The sequence below is a fragment of the Gymnogyps californianus genome, chromosome 9 (assembly GCF_018139145.2).
Source record: "Gymnogyps californianus isolate 813 chromosome 9, ASM1813914v2, whole genome shotgun sequence".
NCBI classification, from domain to species: Eukaryota; Metazoa; Chordata; class Aves; order Accipitriformes; family Cathartidae; genus Gymnogyps; species Gymnogyps californianus.
Genome location: NC_059479.1, coordinates 23335470 through 23359523, shown reverse-complemented (window position 1 = coordinate 23359523; position 24054 = coordinate 23335470). Strand labels below are relative to the sequence as shown.

Sequence of the window (24054 nt, the reverse complement as noted above, 5' to 3'; positions counted from 1 at the left end):
TCTCTTCAAGAAAACAAAGAATCACAAACTGGCAGTCAGCTAAGCAGCTTTCCCCCACCCCTCGATAAAGACGACAACAGTGCACACACGTTTCTGACTTACACAACTTGGGATGTAGATGACCCGTGGTGTAAACTTTGTGACACACACTGTTATTCCTACGGTCCCTGGCTTCATAAACAAACAAAGCTTCTGAGCCTCATCTATGCCTGGAGAACCCGAGGAGAAAACTGTCTTACGAATGACACAGGTGACAAGGGAATCATAGTTCTTGCTTCTTCAGAAATTTGACTGAGTGAGAACAACTACTGAATCCCAATGAGGCCCAAGTTCAAAGAAGTTCCTGTACCCACACTTTTGGCCTCAACAGACTATGAAAACTTTGCTAAACTAAACACAACAAGAGACACTGAAACTAAGCAGCTAGAGGGGTCCCTCTCATCCACTATTGCACTGATAATAGTGCTGATTATTATTTTCTCTTTGATAATGACATCCCTAGTAACCTACTGTTTTCACAAGTGGAAACTGAGAGGTAAAAAACTGCAGAAAGCACAAGAGGAGTATCAGAAAGACCACGAAAAGAGCGTTTTTCAAAGCACGCCTGGACTTGTTTCATAAAAAAAAAAAAAAAAAAAAAGGATCCACCATGAAATACTCTTGCATTACCTGAAAATGAATAATAAAAGAACGGCAACTATGAAATTTCCAAGTAAATATATCCTTGTTTTATCTCATTTCTAAGAGTTGTTAGCAGTTTGGAGATTTCCTACAGCTTTATTATACATACATATATATTTATATATTTAGTCTCATTTGTGCAAAGTAAAACCAACACAATCATGTATTTTTAATCTCTATTGTATTACTAAAACAGTAAGTTTAAATCTCTTGCTCGCACTCTTTCAAAAATCCACTGGCCCGTGGAAAGCAAAAGGTCAGATTTTGGCTAATGCAAACCAACACAGCCGATAAGGATCAGTGGAGTTGTGCTGTCTTGCACTGATCTAATCATCTGGCTGAAGATTTTGAAATCCAACTGGAGTCTTAAGTGAATCAGATTCACAGATACTCAGCAGTAGCAGCCTGGTCCTGAAAACCTGTAGCTGAAGAACTCTTCATGTCTTCAGCAACAGTTCCATGCAGAAAGCATGCAGGATCAAGCCCTAAATTTGTCAGGAGGTGGTAAGTCAGTATTTCTTTCACGTAAGGTTCAGTGCCAAGAGGTGCTACTGGCATTCCAACCATAAGTGGATTAAGGACATCCAACGTTAGTGGAACCTAACTTACCAAGGAAAGAGCAAGCCTAATGCACTTTTTAAACTAGGCTTGTAATTATTTTTAAGCCAACCATACAATGGTGTGTTTCTATTTTCATAGCCTGTAATATTATGTCACAGAAAAATGACAAATCTATTGTGAGTAGCATATATAAGTAATATTTTCTAACAAAGTGATGGATGTAATATTAATATACGTAATTGTTTTAAAAAGTAGAAAACGTAAAATTACAAACAAAAACCCTGCTCAAGTATATAGCTTGCTTGCAATTACCATTAATGCTGTATATATTTTTAAACAAGCTATAATACTGTGATGATGCTGTAAACTTACTTCTGTAGGCAAGAAATGTTCTATTTAAAAATGTCAAGATGAAGGATGTAAATGTTCTTAAAGTGCTATCAACTAAAAATATGAATTTTCACAGAATATTCTAAAGGATTCTGTTACATGCTACAGATATATTTTACAAACGTATTTATGGATCATACATACTAGTCTATGTGAGAACAAACAGTACTATTTTATTACAAAATAAATGAATAAATAAGCAGTGAATATCCATGCCCAGAAGCTGGAAAATGCTTTTTTAAGGTACCCTGATCAATTCTATAGGTAATTTGAAAGACAGAGGACCTAGTACCTTACTGACAGAAGGTATACACTCCCCCTCGTTTCCCAGCCTCCCCCCATACAGATCATGCTGCTGTCAGTGCAGGCAAAGATCTTCAGAATCAGTTGTGGAGGAAAAAGGAACAGTTAGCTAGTTGCATAAAAACACTGCAAATGTAGTATTCATAAGATTAATATATGTATTCACAAAATTAAAAAAACATTTTTTAAACACAGCGGCATTTAGAATACCAACTCTGTTGCAGGCAGTAACAATTTGCACGTAGTGTCTAGGTTAGCTCTGAGTAGAGACAATAAAAAGTCATTCTCTGAAAATCATACTGAATGGTAATAAAATTACAATTTGAAGAATGCAAGTATATTTCAAAATGCTTTAAAAATACATAGCTGGAAGCACTCCAGCTCTTGCTGGAGTATGCCTGTATGATTTGGAATAACTGCACTGAAAGCTACAATTCAGGTTTATACTGAAGAAGCATCTGGGCGCTGTGTCAGCTAACAATTTCGCAGGGGAACATGATCCCTTCCAGCAGCAAAACCTTGTCATCAGTGCCACCAGTTTAAAATTTTTGTCAAGCTCTCAATTTGAATAAATGGGTTCAGCTTCTCTTCTTGGAAGCTGATCAAACTGGCTATGGTTAAAAAAAAAAAAAAACCAACCAAAAAACACCCCCCCCCCCCCCCAAAAAAAACGTGACTCTTGCCACACAAAGCCATGACTGGGAGATGGATTTATGAAAAGGCAGTGGCCCCAAGGGGGCCTGAAGCATTTCAGTTTTTAGTATAGCTTCAGAAAAAAGATTCAAGGTTAACGTAAGGACCACTGGACCAGTGGGACCAGGTCCCACCTGGCTCTAGGTGACCTCGCTCGAGCAGAGGGTTGGACTAGATGACCTCCAGACGTCCCTTCCAACCTCCACCATTCTGTGATTACATATTTCACAAGTAGCTGGGAATCAATAGTCAAATGTGCTTATCTTTGTTCCCAGTTCATATCCAGGCAAGTGAATTGCACTAAAACTTCATTCCCATTCAAACACGTGCCAGTAGCCTATTGTGAATGAGATGGAAAGTTATCCTAGAGGAGAAACGAATACAAAGTCCCATGGCCCAACAGATGGTTCGAAACAAGACTAAGGAATGACTGAGCCTGGAAGCCAGGATAATTTTTTTTATAGAGAAAGCTAGGGCAAATGAAAGTGGAAATTACATTGCTGCAGTCCACAGGAAACTGATTTCAATGACAATTTGAGGAATGTAATTTTATCCAAAGGGTCAATTATAAAGTATAACATCACAAAAGCGTTATCAGCATACACATAATATAAAACAATGTATATACGAAAACCCCTTCTGTATTTGCACAAAGTTCAGAGCAATAAACTCTACTACATCACAAATCATTCAGAAGCGTAAATAATGCAACTATGTGTAGCATGAAAGCTAGAAAGCAAAAGCTCCTAAGTACTTTCAATAGGCAGATTGATTTGGTTCAGTACTACGGCTGCTTACCATACGAATCACCCTTGATCCACCTCGCTCCTTTTATGCCCCAGCAAGCACAAACAAGGCAGCAGATGAATAAATCTCTTGATCATAGTTTTAGAGTGGTTTTTTGGATCAAAAGAAAAATCTGCTGCTGAGGAAGGGGGCGGGGGGAAAGCTCCTGTGAGGGGGAAAAAGGAAGAGACATGATCTACTTTTTTTTTTCCCCCCTACGTCCTCCATGTCAGAATGTCTGGATCTCTAGTCTCCAACACTGCAGGATTATAAAATAAATTATTTAGAGACTCAGATCATTCATTCCATTGTACATCCCTAATATCTGCTACATGAAAGCAGAAGACAAACACTCAGATCTCAGAGTCATTCTTGATAAAAAGGGAAAGAACTGTAGTGAGCAGTAGGAAAACGCATGCAACAGACATAAGCAAAATATGCTTTGATTTTTCAGAGGAGCTATCTGAATTGTCTTTGTAACATTTATGCAAACAAACAAGAACCATACAGCCACTGTGCCACGCGAGTATGAATACTATTTTACAGACAAATATTGTCAGATGCCTAACCCAAATCGCTCATAGTTCAATGTATTTATATAAAGGCTTGACATGAGTTGCAAAGAAATATTTCAGTACTTCTAGAAAGCATCTATGTACTGAAAGCAAAAATATCAAAATGTCTTCTTTTACTTAAAAAAATAACCAATCTATATTTAGAGTCCTGGAACTCACTTTCTGTGTTTTTTGTAAGGGCTGAAACCTGTGTTCATTGGCAATAACAACAAAATTACAGTTTCAAAGGATTCAATGCCTGATCATAACCTTCTATACCTGACAGCCCTTATGAGACTTCACATGGAATAATGGGCATCCTTCGCCTAGTGTGGGGCAGATTGCTAGAGACTTCGAAAGACTTGAGAGAAACAGGGAGTGTAGTCCAAAGCAAATAAGGAACAGAGATGGAGTATCTAAAAAGAAAAGGTTTGTAAGATTCGAAGGTAGGAGATTTAAGGGATTTAAACATTTCTAAGGATTACAGAGTAATGGGAAGAAACAAGCAGCATTTTATTCATTATATAGGTAGCTATGTAATCTGCAGTGACAACTGAAAAGTTAAAGCCAGGCTTAAGGGAGTATTTTCGATGGACTATTAAAGCTGCTGTTTACAAGAAACCAGAATAAACTGCCAATGAAGCCGTGAGGACAACTAGCTTTGAACAACTTAGGGCTCCATTATGTTTTCACTTGGGGCTTGACCTACTCAGGATCAACTCCCAGTGAAATCATTCAAGGTAGGTTTTTCAGCACCAAAAGGTAGATAGCTGCTGACATAGGTGGGCCTATCTACCTCTATATCCTAGCATTTCTTTTCAGGTTTTCCATTGATTTGTGGAAAGTGAAAACAAGTGGCTAAACACCCCTCAAGCACTCTAATAAATGATATATAGAATACAAAAGAAAATAACTACATGGGTACAAAATACAAAACCAACTTCAACAATACATATTCCTGTCCCAAAATGGGAAAACAAAATGCAACAGTAAGATTTAATCCTATTTGCTTTCTAACACAAATTCAGTAAGAGTTCATAGATAAGGATATTCCTTCAAGATTTCCACAGCCTTCAGAGACCTAAATGCACAGAAGTCAGGAAACTGGAGACTGGTGAGAGTCAGTAACTTTATGACTCACTGAGTCCAACAGCCACGAGGTCGCTGCAAGAGCAATGCAATGAGCTCTTGCTGTCAGCAATAATCAGAAAGGTGGGCAGCATTTGTGCCCACAGACCAGCATACATCTTTTGAGGCTACAATGAAGATGATTTCATTGCCTAACCCACTGAGATCCCCAGCATAACGCCATTTTATTTGGATGTGTACTGAATACCAATCTTTCACCCAGATACATTCTTTGAAAGATAGTGACTTTGCCATCTTGAAAAGTCACAGAAAGTTACAATAAATTCCAAAGTATATTCAAAAAACGGTCAAAAATATTATTTGGCATCTTATTCCAGTTTTAATCTATGTTGTTTTTTCTCTTCCTAGACACCTATCCTATACACGTTCTATAATTTATTATCATTTCTTGTCCTGTTGGCATCCTCAGTCTTGCTGATTAATTTCTGTTATAGTCTCATTATTTCAGTTCTATAAATACCCCATTTCATTTTACTCCTTTCTATAGTAACTTTGCAACCTTCTTTTTCTCCTCTACCTGGGGCTCTCACTTTCAATTTAACATGAGACAGTGGGCTAAGATTGAGCTGAAATCCAGTAATTACACCTCCCTGCCCTGAAAAACAGAATCATTTATTTTTCTTATGGACAGAAGCAGCTGTGAGCTGCTCTGAAATCCCACAAGCAATCCCACAAAACACAATGCTTATTACTTGTCAAATTAATAACAGACAGTGTTGGCTTCCGTAATTTGAAAAACTTATATAGCTTGATTACAATATATTGCAACATTTGCATTTAGGAAGAAGGAAGAGTTGAATCATAACCCAGACGCCAGCATATCTGGTTCCACCTGCAAGAACATTAAACCACCACCCAATTCATCACTGACAAAACAGGTTAAATCCACAATCGTTGGCATTCAGTACGTGACTGCCCACAGAAGACTCTCCCAGTTCTTATGTCCTTGAGTTATGTTTACTACTTTCAGGCCTTACATTTTCTGACCTTTCAGCCTTTGCCATAAGTTCTGGGGATCCTCTGAAGGTTTGGGAAGGCTTCTGAGTGCTTCTCCTATAAGTGTAAGCACATCCTGAAATAAAAAGGAAACATGGAAATTACTTGGGTTTGTATTCCTGCCATTTCTCATGTCCTGTATCACAGGTCTACTATTGGCAGCTACATCCAGTCCCTCAAAAGCAACTAGGTAGGCAGCACTCATCAGCACAATTTTGCTGGATTTTTAAAGCATTCTGTTTAAAAACTTTGTTGAACAGTGTGGCCAGTGATCTGCCCCATAAAGCAGGTTTCTTCCCTAAGGAGGGCACAGAAAAAGCAGCTGGCCTTTTCAGGGAAGCTGGGAGAAAAACAAGAGGGAAAAAAAGTGAAGCCTCACTTGAGACTGAAGTTCTCAAATCTTAGGTATGGAGTGAATGACAGTCAAAAATCAGGAGACTGGCACTATTAGGTGAAAAAAGAATGTGTGTTACAGCGCACAGATTCCCACCCTGCTCACAAACACAGAAAGACAGATCTCGGGGCTTCAGGAAGCACTACTTGTTCATTGCTCAGAAACAACCTGCTTTCAATCTGACTCCCTTTCAAAAAGGGAGAGAAGAGTTCTGCCTTCAGGAAGATGATCATCCTGAGGAACGGCCACAGAAGACCCAAGGAATTCTGTAAGTGTCAGCTTACATTGCCTACCATCTGTTCCAGAGGTATTTCCTAACAATAAAGGTTGAAACTTTGTGACAGCAGACACAGACAGAAGACAGTTCTTCCACAAGGAAACCTCAGTGCATCTGAGGGGCCTCAGCCTCCATAACATGTTGCAGTGTCCTATTCTGAGACTCCTACACCAAAGGATGAGTAAGGAAGACTAGTATGGGCATAGTTACCTACTATCACATCATTTTGTTATTTACCATTTTGTCTTGGATAGCCCATCAGAAAACAAACTGTGGAGAAATAATCAAGATGTACCCAAAACAATTCTAGGACATCCTGGGAAAGACCTTCAGCTTATATAAATCAGGCAAGCTCAAATGACTTGATCAGTATGTTAGTCCCAAGCATTTTATTAATGATATGGAGCCAAATTCTATTTTGACTTGCACTGCATTCAGGTCAATCTGATCTCATTGCCATAAATCAGAGGGAAATCTGGCTTACAGATTCTTTAGTTACAGTATGTATAAGATGTACCACAATTTTTTTTTTTTTAACAACATTTGCTTACTCTGGAGTAAATCTGTTCTTCCAGTTTCTCTTGGATTAAAGCACTTTCCATTCGAATCTTCTTTCTTCTGAGAAAGGTAATCTTGGCTAGCTCTGCTTCCTTCTTCTGACAGTCAGGGCACACTGAAGATTCGTGGATTTGCGCTTGTGTCACCTGAAAGATGAGACTTTGATGCAATGAGCAATGTCTGTCCTAGCAAGATGGCCACTCCATTCAGAACAATCAATAAAAATACAGACACAGATACTGTCTAAAGACAAAAATTTGCTTTTGTAGGCAGTTGCAAATTATTTCATAATCTTTGTCACAGTATCATCTTGATGTGTCTGTCAATGTTTTCACACTAAATATATTTGCTTTTCCCCACATATTACCCCTTCCAGCACTGATAACTTAGTTTCATTAAAATTATCTACTTGTATCTCAGAACCACAGCACTGATCTGTAATACACTATTTCTTCTTCTAATAGGCAAAGTTTCCCTGATGCTTGAGGTTGCATGGACATTACTGACTTCTTCCACAGAAATTGTAATGGTCAAAAAAAAAAAAAAAAAAAAAAAAAGAAGTCATGTGATTGCCAAGCAACACATCGGTGACCAGCCAATACCAACTGTCAGGATACAGTTATACTGGCAAAATATTTGTTTTTATTAGTATAACTCATTTGACCCTGGGTGGATGCTCAGTACAAATTACAGTTTTGCCAATGTAAATCTAGACATAGTTTACTAGTGTTAAATATGTTCAGAGCACCACCAGCCTTTAGTTACTCTTGCTTAATGAGTACCTGATGTTCCAGGAAGCCAGCCTGTGCATGCTAACCAGTCTTCCACAACAGCAAATACACTAATTCCTGAAGGCTTGATTAAGTTAAATTAACATGTTTTACTCCACGTTTCAAATACTTGATCATCGCAACTCAGTAACAGCAATTGTTAATCAGCAACAATTCCACCATATATAACTGCTTGTCTGTAATGAGGCTATCGGAACAGCAGCATTCCTATGCTGACAGTATACATAAGGCCTTAAATACCAACCATAGACGTTATGACTATCTTTACAAATTTTAAGAGGTTATGATTATCTTTACAAATTCTAAGAGGTAAATAAACTCTGAAGCAATTAGTTCAAGTATCTATATGCAGCTGAGAATACAAACAAAATTCTATCGTTTTCTATGTAAGATAAACAGCACTACTTATTAATTCCAATGTTAGTTTATCCACCATGAAATCTTAAGCATATTTAATAGCATTACATAAATCCCAGTATTTGTGCATTTATGAAATATCAATAATTTTATCTGATTTAATTTACACAGATTCCATCTGGTTACATAAACACAATAAGTTGCTACAAAAGCAGTGGAATCAATCCTAGAAAGTCATGTCTTAAGCCTCTGTCGTCTTCTTCCTTGATTTCTTCTCCTCTGCATAAAAATGTTATTATGTGGAGGTAAAAACAGAAGCAAATAGACGTAGCAGTCAAAGTTACTTTTCTTAGAAAATGTATTACGACACTGCAAGACAAATAAAGAGGCAGTAAAAACTCTACAAAATTTGGATGGTGGGTTGGTTAACATTAATACAATGAAAGAATGCAGACTGCTGACATTTCAAACCAATTTAAACAAACAAGAAGCCTGTAATAATCATCACGCAATAACTGACTTTAAAAGTATTACTCCCTGCTTACCTGGCACAGGCTTTGCAGAGGAATATGTTATCACTTTTACTATGCTATATGGCAATAAGTTAAAGCCAGCAAATGTGACAGAGATAAAACAAAATAAATGACTGTAATTACTATTCAAAGCTCATTTTTTGTTTTATCAGAAATACTTTCCCAGATGCAGACATTCTGTACCAATTTCAAACAAAGTATAGACATTTGCCAAGGTTCAGATTTATGGGTAAAGGCATCTGTAGGTAATGGTCACTACTCAAATCCATATAACCACATATTCAAACCCATTCGCAAGCCCAAAGCAAGAATGCAAGTATCATTGGCCAAAAAAAAAAAAAATACCGGTCTTGAGACTATTAGGTGCAGAGCTGAAGGAGGAGCTGTGTCAGAATGCCTATCCTATGGTGGGGAAAAAACACTGGGCTGGTGAAAAAGAAAAGCACTTTGAATTGTGTGAAGATGATACACATGCTTCTTAACAAAGGAACTGATGTCACCAAGATTCTATTGGACATGCTTTAATTCTTAATATTACCTAATGCCTCAGAAAGCTGGGAGCAGGGGTGAGGTTTTGCCTTTGGAATACTTTTAATACTGGAGTCACAAAGACTCCACAATCAAATAATATGCAGAATACTTCTATAAATAACGGGTACAAATGTAACCAGAAAACAAGGTTCTTTTCTTCAGTTGATCCAGGCTTATTGTGGACTGCAATAACTGACCATCCCAGCCTTGCTCAATCACACAAATCATTATTTTATCACTAGACAATATTTTATAATGATTTGATAATTTACTAGCAACAGTTCTGCAGTAGTGTCTAACAAAAAAACGAGAAAGGTAAATCTTGAGATAGCAAGCAAAAATCCCTTTCAGAGGCCTGAGCGTGGCATCATTAAGGTCTGCCTGATTTGATCCTTATAGTATGGCTTTTTTTTTTTTTCCCAGTGGTTCTCCCAAAAGCGTAGGCAAAATCTAAATTTTTTTCTTCCTTGCAGTACCTGTTTAACAGTCTCTCTGATATTTTTCAGGCGGATTCTGTTCATTAGCTGATCAGGAACAATGCTGTTCAAGTCACTTGTCTCCGGTTTCTTTGCTGTGAATCCATGCTGCAGCTTTCTTGACTTGCCACCGTTTGCCTGCTTAGAGATCAGCTGCTGACGCATCTTGCTTATCTTCATGGTGCAAAAAGACCGGAGAGCATCCAGTTCTCCATCTAATAATTCAGTAATTTCTGTCAGGCATAAATCAACAAAACAAAAGTGTCAATTACTGTATCAGGGAAAAAGAAGAACTACTGGTCTTACATCTGTGCAACCTCGTATTATCTATTTAATAAAAAACCCAAACCCAATGTCAAGCCTAGAGGCAATGACTGTAATAAGAGCAGTGCAGAATTTAAATAAAAATCTGGATGATAACTGTAGGAACTTGCACAATAAACGTCTCTATGAATAGTCTCCAAAGAGGGGAGGGGATAAGAACCCTAAAGAATTAGACTACTTAATGATACAGCACAAATATATTAGTAAAGCAAGTACTTAAATACTATGACATTAAGTAAACTGAGTTTCAATGACTGCCTAATACAGATTTAGCTTCTTCCTACCTGAAACTGCAACTTGCTAAAACAAAATGAATTAACATTTAAAGAGAGCGACTCATCTAGTAACTAAGGAGCAATTCATAAGACACTGAAAAGTTAGAGGCAGTGTCTATTTCTAACTCTGGAAAACACCTCAAATATATTCTACAACCTATAGTTAGGCTTTTTTTTTTTTTTAGGAAATGCAATTATATTAGAAAATACTTTCCCCTAAAGCTTCAGTAACTTCCTAAATTTTTTATATGACCTTGTTTAAATAATATCTTTCACTCTTTCATCTTCTCTTATCCTTCCCAGTGGCATGTAATAATAAATAAAAACTGAGAGATTATACTTTAGATGGGCAGGTAAGGATGGATTTACAACTTCATTCAATGCTTAGTGGGAGATTTTCCACAGGCTTAAACACAGCCAATCAATACAATATTTCAGAAGCATCAGCCTATCATGATGCTGTGTAGTACTACATGGCCTTAAGAGATACCACTGTTTTCAACTATTTAATCAGGGGAGAGTACCTCTCTACCTTTATTACACAGACTTCGCTTTTATGCAACTACTGAAGCCCAACTAAACACTTTAATGTGTGTAATTAAAGGAGAAGTGAGAAGACAAATCATTACAGTAAGCATTACTAGAAGTCTTGTGAATACCTTTGCATATAGCTAACGCTAACACAGCGTTCCCTTCTCAGGACTCCACTCTGACAGCCAAAAAAAGTCAGACAACTGATAATGACTACAGAGGTAAGCTATGGTCAGTTTGTTTTAACTCAAAGTATTCAGAAACAAATTATACTGCCCATTTAGCTGGGAAGTATGATTATGTAACTTAAACAATCCCTCCATATTGTCTGTTTTACTCATTTTCAGTGATTAAATTCAGTTTTACTTTTTCTAGACAGGCACTGCATATTGCACTGCATATTTCAGGGTGCTTGCTGACAACTAGTGCATTGGCATTCCAGTCCTGTGGGGTACCTCGGCATAACCACAACACAAATCCTTAAAACACTGAACAATATGAATGTAAAACTTTGAGACTAAGTTCATCGCAGCCTATTTAGGCAAGCACGCAAGATAGAGCTGTGGCATTTTGCAAGGAAACTGAGTATCTCTTCAGAAATGCAGTCGATCTGTATAAAGGATAAGTGGATCTATAGTTAAGACTAAGCAAAGCAGAAATCAGTGAGCTTTGCTTTATGGACAACAAGGAAAAGACATAATTTAAATGCAACTACCACAGTTCGGCATCAAGCATCGTAAAGCAATTTATTCCTCCTTAGAAGAGGATGTATCAAATTGGCTAAAGACAAAGACATAGTGACAGTTTATAGGCAGATGAATAAGAATTAACGATACTTTAAAATGCAATTTAACGAAAAATTTTTCTTGGGTAGGATCATAAACATTTGAGTGGAAACCACCATTTCAGTCATCAGGTCATTTTCCTTACAATTGCAATGTAGAATCCCTGTCAAACAGTGTAAATCATGTGCCACTACTAGGTTTAATTGCACTAATAAAATAGTGGCATATTCATTTATGCTGCACGTAGAATGAATAAAAAGATTAAGAAGTTACTACTGTGGGGGAAAAAACCCTAGAACAAAGCATTTACATATACTAAGTTGAGTACTCAAATGCATAACACATGGGGTCTGCTGAACATTTTGTGACAATTTAATACCAGCCTAATTAATTCACTTCAGCTTCTCCTGACATATAGAAGCGCATTTTAACGAAGAATTGGTTTCTAAAAGTGCATGAATTGTGTGCTGCCATACACCCACCCATTTGCTCATTTGCACCTACAGATATTAGAAGAAACACTAGCAAAGAGAACAGCAATTTTTAAACCTGACTGCACAACCAATTTCAAGAAGTTACTTGTTTAATATTAATTCATGCTTAACAGTAAATAAGCTCAGAAAGAATAAAAACTATCAAGGATCAAGGACTATAATTTTACTGAAACAAGAACAAAAAATGATGAGAAAACTCAGCGCACAGTTAAATTCTGAAAAGTTAGTCTTTTAACTGCACAGTGACTATTGACACTTTCAGATTTTCTTCTAGGTACACAAGGTTCACCTGTCCTTCAGCTGAAGGAAAAGATAAGCATACAAGAGGATCTATGCACTTGCTTTGGTGGTTGGTTTTATTTCTTGTGTCTTTCACATATTCCCTCCTTTCCATCTTTGAACTAGACACGCTTGAACACTCAATCTCCATTTGCGGCCGCAGACTTAAATGTCACTGCACATCTGTCTACAGAGAATCCCTGCCAGTGCCAATTACTGTTCCAGACGTACATTTTGCTGATGCTTGGTTGCCCCGAATCCTGCATTCCCACATCCTCTTCGTTGGAGAGGAAGAAGGCAGGAACAGGTGACAAGAGCAGCAAAACCAGACACCAGAACAGACATCAAGTCAGAGCCATGTATCATACAGCAGTAGGGTCACAAAGCACAGAATATTTAGAGAGTAAAGCACAACAAACTGGACCAAGAAGCTGCTCTGATTACAGAAGCACTCGGTGTGTACCAACGGAGATAAGCTAATCTCCATGTCTATATTCTAAATCCTGCTGTGTGGTTTATAACTAAGTGACCTACATAGTTTTTGCTTTCTGTATGCAACTACATCTTTAAGTATGACATTTTAAATCTGTATGAGTGGAGGGAGAAAAATAAAGAAAATCTTTATTGAGTTTCCTTTTCCTTGGATGTCTAACTTTGATTTAATAGGAAAATAGGCAGCCATTTTGTTGTTATTATGCTCTACTAATACTCTATTTTAAGAGGAAAAAATGTAAAACAGTTAAAGGAGAGATAATTGTGAAAGGCAGTAACTGACAACTGCTCTTCAGAAAGATTTTAACTCTGCATCTCAAGATAACATTTTCAGAATTATCTAAATCACATCTGTACAATTGAGTGCAGCAGTTCAGACTTAACATGCCGATAGCCCAATGAGCAAACATAGCGCTTGAAAGATTTGTGCAGATAACACAGAACTGATATAAACAGTCTGAAATATCAGGCTATTTATTACAAATATGAATTTAAAGCAAGTAAAGTTCCTCCAGCATGGTGAAGGATACCCTCAGTTTCCACCAACATTAGTGAGAGGAGACAACAGTAAGAACCTTGCAGAATCCATGTCTTTCAGAAGAAACTCATTCTTTCCCACTTCCACAAAGGCATTAATGAACTCAAACTTTCTTTAGAAGCAGGGGTTTCCATTTAGATGTTGCTGGTTGGAATTTCCCCGTCTAGCCTACATTAATACTATTTTACTACAGAATCAGCAGAGAAGTCTGGAACCTCAGGACCTAACTAGGTCTGCAGGAATCCCACAACCTTGTGCATGTTATCAAGCAGTAAGCTTGGGTGCTGAAAAGCTCAGGAATAGGAAAGAGAGCCAGTATAGACTATTGGATACCTGCTCCCTTCTCCAAACAGAGCAGTAGGATGTTTTCTCAATTCTCATAAATAGACTACTGCTACTTTTAATAAATACTTTTAATAAACTACTACTCCTATTTGGTAAGTCAATAATTAAATGCTTGGACATATGAAAATTTGTTCACAAAGTGAACATAAACTAGATCTATTCAGAAATACTCTGGACAAGCTGGAAAAAATCTGATGTAGAAAAATAAACACTTATACTTCCCTCAGTGCACACATGTCTACGTGCACATGCCAGTGCCTTTCAACTTAACACCACGAGCCGCAGGTATTTATTTGCCTGTATCTACACTGGCTTTTTTACTTTTAGACTTCCCATCATTGACACCACCATCACAATAACAATAATGGTTAAATTGGTAATACTGACTGAACTGTATTTCAGCCATAAAACGTCTGATGCTGCTCAAACATTTCCATGCTTCTAAATAACATAAACAACTAAAGCTCTCTCACTTTTGCCAGCAATAGCGCAGTAGTAACACTGCAGAAAAATAAATGAGCAAAACATTTAACGTAGACACGTTACAAACAAAGATGAGAGCAAACTTCTGAATACAGTACAAGTCAGAGCTTTAAAAAGCCCCACTTGAACTTTCAGATACATCTAAGTTGAAGAACTGCAGTTTCCTGTAGTAAATTTTAAAGATGATTAATGGTCTTTGGAATAATCTATATGGAATTGGGGACTCAGTCATTTTGTGATGCATTTGTCTAACAACAGCTAGTTGCTACAACACTGGGGTAGACGGCCAGAGAAGAGGAAGATAAAGACAACTATGACAAAAATTTCTCACTTTTCTTGAGGCCAGCATCTAGGTTTTGCTTCTTTCAGCCCACACAGAAAACTATGAAAAATAAGAATCACATTCCAGGGCATTCCCATATGCAAACCAGGATTTTTTTTTTTGTCTCCCACATTTAACCCTATCAGTACTAAGACAATAAAAACAATTTTTGTTTCATTACCCGAAGACAAATTCGAAAGTACCATGCATGCTCAGTGCACACATCATTCCTTTTGCTGACTTTACTGAGGGGACTAACTGTGCAGCAATCTAGTTCTAGGTGAGCTCATCTTCTACTGTATTTAAAAAAAAAAATCTCCAAGTTGATAAAATAATAAGAGGCTTGGGGGCTACCGAGTACTGAATTATTAAGTCAAGGAGAAGCAGGCATTTATGGATGTCAGCATACAGAAGTTGCTGTGCTTATTTTGTTTATATGTTAATATTCTGCAATAAAAATGTAGTACACCGCTAAGTACGATCAATGCTGATGAATTTGGAGATAACTTGTCAATCACATGACAGCATACTGTGTTTGCATGAAAGAAGCATAAGCATGAACCTTATTCTGTGCTCTTCATATTGATAGTGGTTGGAAGCACTGTAACAATGTACCTGAAAAGCACTTAGCTACTAAGACAACAAGCCACAGGACAGGCAGAGAGAAGACAATGCGTCACTTCATACATCAGTGCACGCTAACAAAACAGAACTTGCTACTCAAGACTGAGTGACCACTCTGACTCTCCTTGCCTATCAAAGTCCATAAACCAAAGGCAGAATGTTACCTTGTGCAGAACTACAAAAATCTGAACTTGATTAAGAGGATAAAATCTTCCCAAGTGCAACTTTCAAGGGAAAGCTCTGTAGAGATGGAAAACTTCCTCAGCGTTATACTGTTGTTTATCGTTCATTCAATGAATCTGAACTCATCAGGTCCTTTTCAATTTCTCTGTGAATCACATGGTCACAAGATTCTGATGCATTTTAGGAAGACTGTCTCAGAGGAGCTCACCAGGAGAAGCCTCTCTACTATAGATGAGATGATCTACATTAACTGTCTTCTCACTTGAATGCATGGCAGTCTTGGAAAACCAGTAATAGAAAGATAAATGCTGAAGATGAGTCCGGAACTCATAACATTGCCTCACCACTGTTGTGAATGAGCTATACAATTAAGAATAGCCTAAAAATGATCTTAGGTCATGTTTTCCTATGGACGTCCTACATGGACGGTTTGAGGATGCTTGTATGCAAATGCAATGCCATGAAGTACCTAGGCAGGAGGATCTCCCTGGTTGATCAGTCTTATAGGTGACCTACAAAACTTTGAGTTTGTTCACTTTTCATGTACATACAGACGGAGGAAGATCCCGCTTCTGCTTCAATTATTTTTTGCTCAACTACAGCTTTCTTGCCTTTTTTTTAATTAAAAATAGTATCTCTGACCCACTTTTCAGAAAGACTTAAGCAGGACTTGCATCCCACCATCTGCTCACAGTTGCTTGCATAACCAGTACATGCAAGCAGCATCCTTCCTTCCTCCCTTCCCCTCTCCTCCTCCATACACTAGATCATTGTGTTGGTTAAAGCTGCTCCATTGTTCTTGCCAAAATTGGTGCCCTGCTGCCTCTCTCAGCTTGGGAAAGGAACTAAAACATGGCAAACAAGTAATTCAATAATGAACACAACTGATTAACAGGAGGAAAAACATTTCACACAACAAATTCTGAAGTCATGTTTATTTTGGAGGGAAAAAAATGACACTCCTAGTATCTGTACAGCTCGAAAGAAAAAGAGAAAAACTAAACAGTCCCGTAAAATTTTGAGGACTACAGTTAAATTTAAAATGTGGATACATTTTTTAATGTATTTATGCAGATCTTGTGATAATGCATCACTAGGATAACGTCACTACATCAGGAGCGTCAAAGCCATGTGTGATATGGGAGACAAACTGCTTTCCAGGAAAGCATAAAAGAGAAACTTCGTAATTAATTACCTGGCTTAACTTTAATAGCTTGTATATAAAATTTAAGTCTAGTTAAAAGTTTACATCCCCTTTCAAAAGAAACAAGAATTATAACCTCTACTAAAGTTACTGAACTCACCAACATGAGTTTGGATGACAGATTTGTCTTGCTTAATGCCACCTTCTTTATTTTTCAGATCAATCCATTTTCCCATGACATTTCTTTCTATAGCTGCAGAATCCACTACTTCAGACCGCTCATCTACAATGAAAAAAGGTAGCTTTGAACATACATTGTAAAGAAAGCAGGACTGAGGAAAAACAAAGTGGGAGGCAAATAATCCTCCACTTGAATGTGACGGTTTTCCCTGTTAAGGGAAAAGAAACCCCAAGCCACAGGACTATACAGATGATATCAGTGATTTCAGGGTGAAATGCTGAGCAAGCTCCTGTCCCACAAAGTATCTCACATTGCTCATTTCTAATCACCCCACTGAATGACATATATAGGATACACTGAGAAAAACAGAGATTACTGCTTAGAGCTTGTTGACACATTCAATTTTACCTGTAATGCTAACTTAACCTCAATCTACCTCCTCCCTCATTCAGCCCCATCACTTATTTTCAGCCCTGTATAGGCTCTTCATTTGTGGCAGTACAAGTACTCTCGGGAGCTCAGGTGAACTGTCTCAAGGTATTGATCCAAGTGAAAAATAATGTGGGACAGGGAAAATAAAAAAAAAAAAAAAAAAATAAATCTGTGTTAGCTCCCTGTTCTCCAGCTTGTTCCAGTACAACTCCAGTTCTGCAGAGACTGAGGAAACAAAGATGTGAAAGCGAATAGCTGGTAAAAGACAAAAGACTTAAGAGGTCTGAAAAGTCACTGCCACTGACAGCAAGATGCATACGGCGTGGTCCCAGTTCAAAATACTGAGCACGCTCAGGAAGCGCCTGACTTCTCTACTCTGTTTTCAGGGTACTAATAGCAAATTCAGTGGGCTTATACAAGGAAATAATGTGTCCCTACGGGGACACCAGCATGACAGGTTTTCTATAGTTTTTATTGTTTATGTATGCTGTTCTCTGTAAGATATATACCACAGAAGGCGATCAATTTCCTGAAGTATTTTTCTATGAATTATTCCCTAGTTTCTCATTTAACTGGTAGTATTCAGAAGACTCCATAATTTTATGAAACATTAACCTTGTAAAGATAAAAAGTGGTAACACTTATTAAAAAAACCTCTACACACACAGCAAGACTTCCTCCTAGCATGTACTCCTTGATGCCTGAAATAAGGATTTCAATGGTTAGACGTGGAATAATTTAAAAAAAAACCTTGGTTTATCTCCAGAAAAAAAAGATTTATTAAAACCTATCATTTGTAAAAACCAAAAATTTTAAGCAAAACGGTTACATCTATTAGACACTGTTCAATTATATCAATGTAGCATGAACTGACACCAAGGCAATGATCATCTCTTTATTCAGATTTTTGAAGCACTGATATCTAATGCTATATTCTGTGCTACGATAAAAAAGGTTTACAGTCATGTATACATATCTGACAGCATATTTTGTCCTGCATTGTTGGGATTTCATGCCTAAACAGTATTTAAAAAGGATTCCTAATGATAATGGTGCTGGTTATTACTGTAGAGTGGAAAAAAAACCCAACCCACAGTAAAATGTTGGATGGATGACGGACAGGAGGAACATCTCTACTGGACTTGTCTATAGTAGGAAAAGAAACAGCTTGCCAATTTTAAAGTATAGACAAGGTTAATTATATATTGGTATATGCCAGCTGATCAAGTTGAACTGAGTAGAATCAGATTACAAGAGTAACAGCTAATAAACATTAAAATATATTTTATGTCTACACTTTTAAAAATATATTAAAAGTGTTGTAGCTAATCTTTAAAGCTATAACGTTTATATATGCTGACAAGCTCCTAAACTAAAAAGAGATTTAAAAAAAAAATTCATCTCCAAGTACTCACAATACTTATCAGACCAAACCTGGAGAAAAGGAGAATGTAGAAGAATGACAGAGAACCCCACAGAGACAGAAGAAAACCTAACAAGACACTAAGGCATTTAGCTTATGTCCTGCTGCCTGCTTCTTTATCACTCATCTGATGCAGCTTTAAGGTACTATCTAGCCCTCTTAAGTATTTCAAGTCCTGGAACTTTCCCTGTGCCCTCAGAGAAATGATTTTACAGCCCAGCTACTTTTCATACACGGTAACTCAGTCAAGGTATCTTGCAGAATTTTTTTTTTTTTTAACATGGCAACAGAATTTCAGCATCACGAGATTATTAGGGAAAGGTTTCCATGGCCAAATCATACCCTGCTGCATGTAGCTGTCGGCAAATCCTGAGAGTGCAAAACACAGATCTAGTCAGCATACTGAGGTTCTGCTGCTTTGCACAGCAAGAACACTGTATGCAATTTTTACATTTTTATTTCTGATTCAAGTCTCCACTGCACTGACTTAAAGCTGTGAAAGACAGGTCTCAAGCATGGTAAGCTCTGCATACCTGCATGATTTTGGCCTGCCAACCGTGACATGCTTTCCAACACATCTGACACAGCAGACCCCTCTAAATCCTCTGTGGAACAATAATACAGTTCAGATGGGTCACTCCCTCACTGCCAACAGGCTTCTTCCTCCTCGCTGAAGGGCTCAAAGGTATCTTCTGAATAGTCCAAACCAGAGCTACTGTAACTCTGGCTCAATTCTGTCCGCCACTTTTCATAGTTACCAGAGCTATCTGCTGAGGCAGTCGTCATGGTGCAGCCCTGCAAACAAAAGCAAAAACACATAACAGGTTCAATTATACAGGAAGAATGACTGGCTTACTTATAGCAATGGGGGACATATGGAGGACTATTACAGCTCAGCTCACACCCAATTTAGCTACCACAACAAGGGGATGAAATAAGTACTTAATCAGTGCACTGGATCAAGGCAAAACCCTTCAAAGCACTACTGCTGATCAAAGTAGTGCACATTAAGATCCACTGGGTAAGCGCACAATAACAATTATCATTGAACATTAGCAGTGAACTCTGAGCAGCATTCCTTTCAAATTTGTAGTGAATTACAGTAACGCTTGAATAAAATCATTCATGAAAACAAAAAAATAATTTAAAAAAACGGGGGGGGGTTGCCTTCAGATTATTAAGCCTCTCACCACTCAGAAATGCAAAACCTCCTTGTTCTGCTTAGATTTTGTCTAGAAAATTAAGAAGAAAACATAACAAGCATCAGCCTGCTGATGGTCTCAAATGAGGAGTCATGCTCCCAATGTGAAAAAGAGAAATAAAGTTCTCCAAATTCAAGCTCCAGGAACGAAACACACCTCAGATAGTTACCTATCATGTAACGGATTTATTTTAAAGCTTTGTTCTTACTTATTTTACCCTTTTTTATTAGAATGATGCAATACCCCTTCTTCCTTTGAATCTAAGGACCTAAATAACTTTGTCCTGGATACTTTTGCTCCAATTTCTTCCCTACTCTCATAAAGTAAGGAGAGTAAATGTATGGGCAACATTCCTCTGGAAAGATGCTTGCAGCAGTCAGTCACGGCTCCTTCATCAGAAGGATGGGAAGCCCAGCGTGATAACAGTGGGTAGACGAAGGCACTTTCTGTCATGCCTGAAATTCAGGTATGCCACTGTACTTGGTGTTTGTTACTGGGGTTTAGGCAACTTCGTTTTAAAGGTGCTGACTTTGGCCATTTCCCTACTGAATATGCTCTGCTGCCTGTTTTACGTGCCACATTACTGCCAAAGTCTTTCTGCGCACTATGTAAAGACCCTGTGCCCCTAAAACAAATTAAAGACTTCTTTCCCAAGGCTAGAATTCCAAAAGTAATCAGTACTGCCAAATTTCTAGGTCCAAAGGTTTTCTTTTTGTTTTAACACGGCCCCCAAAATTAAAGATTTGTTCTGATCTAAACTTTAAATATTAATCAACACTAAGTAATTCTTTTGTTCGTTATACCACCACTGATTCAGGCTGCAGATTGGTTATTAAGATCAGGTCTACTGAAGAAAAACAATAGGAAATGCAAACAGAGAGTCAATTAGTTCTCCAGCCCACAGCTGACCTAAGAAGTTGCAGCTGCACAAGCAGCACATGGATAGTTAAGGAGCGAGAAGATGAATTTCAGCAAGTAACACGACTGGCTCAACTAGAAATGCTTCATAACATCAGATATGACCGATATCAGCTAATTTTCACAGTGGAAAAATAGGTATTTGTTACAACATCAGCAGATAAATAACTTAGGAGCCCCAAGTATAATTATAATTAGCAAATAAAACACGTTTACAGACTTAAAGTTGCATCTGCTATCATACAGCTTTTATTCCTCACAAGGCTGAGGTAATATCCACCTTAACAGACTGGCAGAAAGCAAGCTTAGTGCTTCACTAAGGGTTCTGAAAAAGAGAAGCCACAGAACTGTTTGAATTACTTTTCTAAGAATCACTTTGTCTTACAGACATGGCGACAAAACCTTCACTCACCACTGAGAAGAGATTGCTGTGATATAGTGTCACTGAAAATGCGAAGCATGTTAGAAGAAAACCTGAGGGAACAAAGCTCTGTCCTCTCAGTAGGCAAAAATTTGATTGCAACACACCACACTCATGAAAAACCTGCACTTCCACCAAGTAATAGCCAGTTAAACTCTTCTCCATGCACTTTCTAGTTAAAACCCAAAGGCAACAGAGATGGGGTGTTGGTTTGTGGGTTTTTTTTTTTTAGTTTCACAATCCTGCATTTCCAGGCTGAAAACATGAATTTTTCAAAACTATTTAACATACACTTTAATTTACAAATTCCTTTTTAGAAAACCCTAAGGTGAACCAGATGCTTAGGCTACCTTTCACTACACTGCTAGCACCGACATCAGGCCCTCCTACAACCTCACAAGCTCGACCCCAGGGACGAGGCCCCCCCCAGCACATTAACTTGCTCAAGCTGTGACCCAGAGTTTTGCTCGCAAGGTAAGTAACTTGTCACACAGAAGGGACCCAGATCCGTGTCTGGCCTCCTCCGGCTCCCTGCTCCCCCTGAGGCCCCCCGGACACCCGGCACCTTCCCCTCCGGGCAAACGCGGGCTCTCAGAAGGCGCCCACCTCTCCTCACACCGCCGCCAGAGACGGGGCTCCTTACCCAGGCCCACCAGCACATCGAGAACCGGCAGCCTGCCACACCGACCCCGCTTCACCACAGAAAGGTGCCCCGGGGCCTTGCGCTACGAGCCGCGGCGTCAGAGAATGGGCCGCTGAGCCCGGACCGGCGCTGACGGGACCGGCCCCGTTGGCAGGCCGAGGCCCCGCAGGGCGGCCTGGGCGTGCGCGGCGCCTCACGCTCCCCGCGACTCACCCCGGCCCCACGGAGCGGGGAGCGGGGCAGGGACCCCGGGCCCGCCGCCATCTCGCCGCGCTGCGCCTGAGGCGCCGGCGGTGGGCGGGAAGGCCGGTTCCCTTCTCGCGGGGCTCCGCCCCCTCCCGCCCCGTCTCCCCGCGGCGGGGCGGCAGCAGCCGGCGAGGGGCCGGGGCCGCTGAGGGGGCGGCGGGGCCGGGAGCGGGCGAAGGGGTTTGTCACGGCGAAGGGGCGGTGTGAGAAGGGTGCTGTGGGGCGGCGTGAGGGGCCGGCCTGGCAGTGCTCCCGGCGCTGGCCCTACCTCCATCTGCCTCATGTCCTCTCTGCCCCTTACGCGGCCAGGGGTAGAGATAACCTTTCGTTAAAATAGTTCTTGGTTTTATAGAGTTGTTCTTTTTATATTGAAGGCGCGGCCTCGGAGGTGCCGGCTGAGGCAGGCAGCACGGTGTGGCGGGACATAGCCGAGCGAGCTGCAGCCAGGCCGGGTGCTGGTGTGAGTAATGGCAGAGCCAGGCCGTTGGCTTGGGGTGCCAAGGACTTTGTGGGCAGCCTGGTGCCTACCTGTTTCTGCTAGTTGTAGTGTAGCTACAGCCTTGGGTGCGACACTGTCATGGAAATAAGGTGCAAGAAGTTTGTATTTCAGGCGATGAAATCTACCTGTAGCTTGAGGTCCAATTTCAGTAGGTACATCGTGATAAAAGCAGTTCTTCTGTGTACTGGGATTTTGGTTTAATATTGCTATTTCAGGTTAAGTAATACCACTTTTTTTTTTTCTAGGGAAGTAATTATCGAGAAAAGCTTATTCTTCAATTCTGGGATGCACAGCGTGTTATGTGTCACATATAAGTCCCTGAGGTATTTTATCCTCCTAAGCACCTTGTGCTGTATTTGGACTGACTTGCCAAGGTCTCAGCTTGGCTGAGATCTTTAGGACAGAGACCTTGTCTTCTCTCATGTTTGATTAAGTGCAGCACATGATGTTAGCAGCTCGAGTGATCTTGTTTCTCTTGAAAGAGAGAACTCTGTGTGCTGCAACTATACCTATAATATAAAGTTTGGCCAGCATAATGAGATAGATCCATAGTGTTGCAGAAGAGTAAATAAATGCATTGATGCAGTGGAGTGTAAAGCAAAGTGGAATAAACAGGTCTGCCTACATGTTGTTCAAATGCTTTAAGATTCAGTCATTCGCTGCTTTCTGCAGAGAGTGGACTGCTTGGTGCTGGCCCTTTTCATTTTCATCTAGCTTGCTACAAGAAATTAAAATAATTTACACGTGCTAAACATTTCTTTTACATTTTCCATCGATACAAATTATAGTAGTGATCAGAGAGGTGTGCAACTGCGAATGGAAGGGGCAATTATCCGTACTGCAGGAAGTGGGAGTCAGCTGAATACCAATGAGACTTAGGCTGTCAACACTGCAGAGGGAGAAAAATGTAATTAAGAAAATATATGCCATTTAGATCAGCAAAATCTGCATTGTGTACTAAACCTCTCCAACCCAAAGATTCACCTTTCACTGATTGCTCTATGTTGTATTTTCCTTTTCAGGAAAGTAATGTTGCAAACAAGCTAGCAAGCACCCGAGCTGAATAAGATCAGTATCTGGAAGAATCTAAGAGGTAGGCTGATAGTCTTCATGCTCTGGGTTATAAATGGTGGTGAAATAAGGTTGGGAGAAACATTATCTTTTCTTTAAAATTCTAATCAAGATACACACAGAATAACACAGAATAACTAAGAATGACACAGATCCTCAGAGTTCCCAC

General features: G+C 39.2%; 1 protein-coding gene across 1 annotated transcript in view; it reads right to left on the bottom strand.

The window, feature by feature from the left end:
- Positions 1-22206, bottom strand: part of C9H8orf48 (chromosome 9 C8orf48 homolog) — a 34322-nt gene extending 12116 nt beyond the window's left edge. The window contains 6 exon segments of the mRNA XM_050901689.1: positions 6095-6189; positions 7336-7488; positions 10031-10263; positions 17010-17132; positions 19419-19680; positions 22070-22206. Coding sequence (XP_050757646.1) covers positions 6095-6189; positions 7336-7488; positions 10031-10263; positions 17010-17132; positions 19419-19680; positions 22070-22087 — 884 coding nt within the window. The 5' untranslated portion in view covers positions 22088-22206.
- Between the last annotated feature and the right edge of the window lie 1848 nt (positions 22207-24054).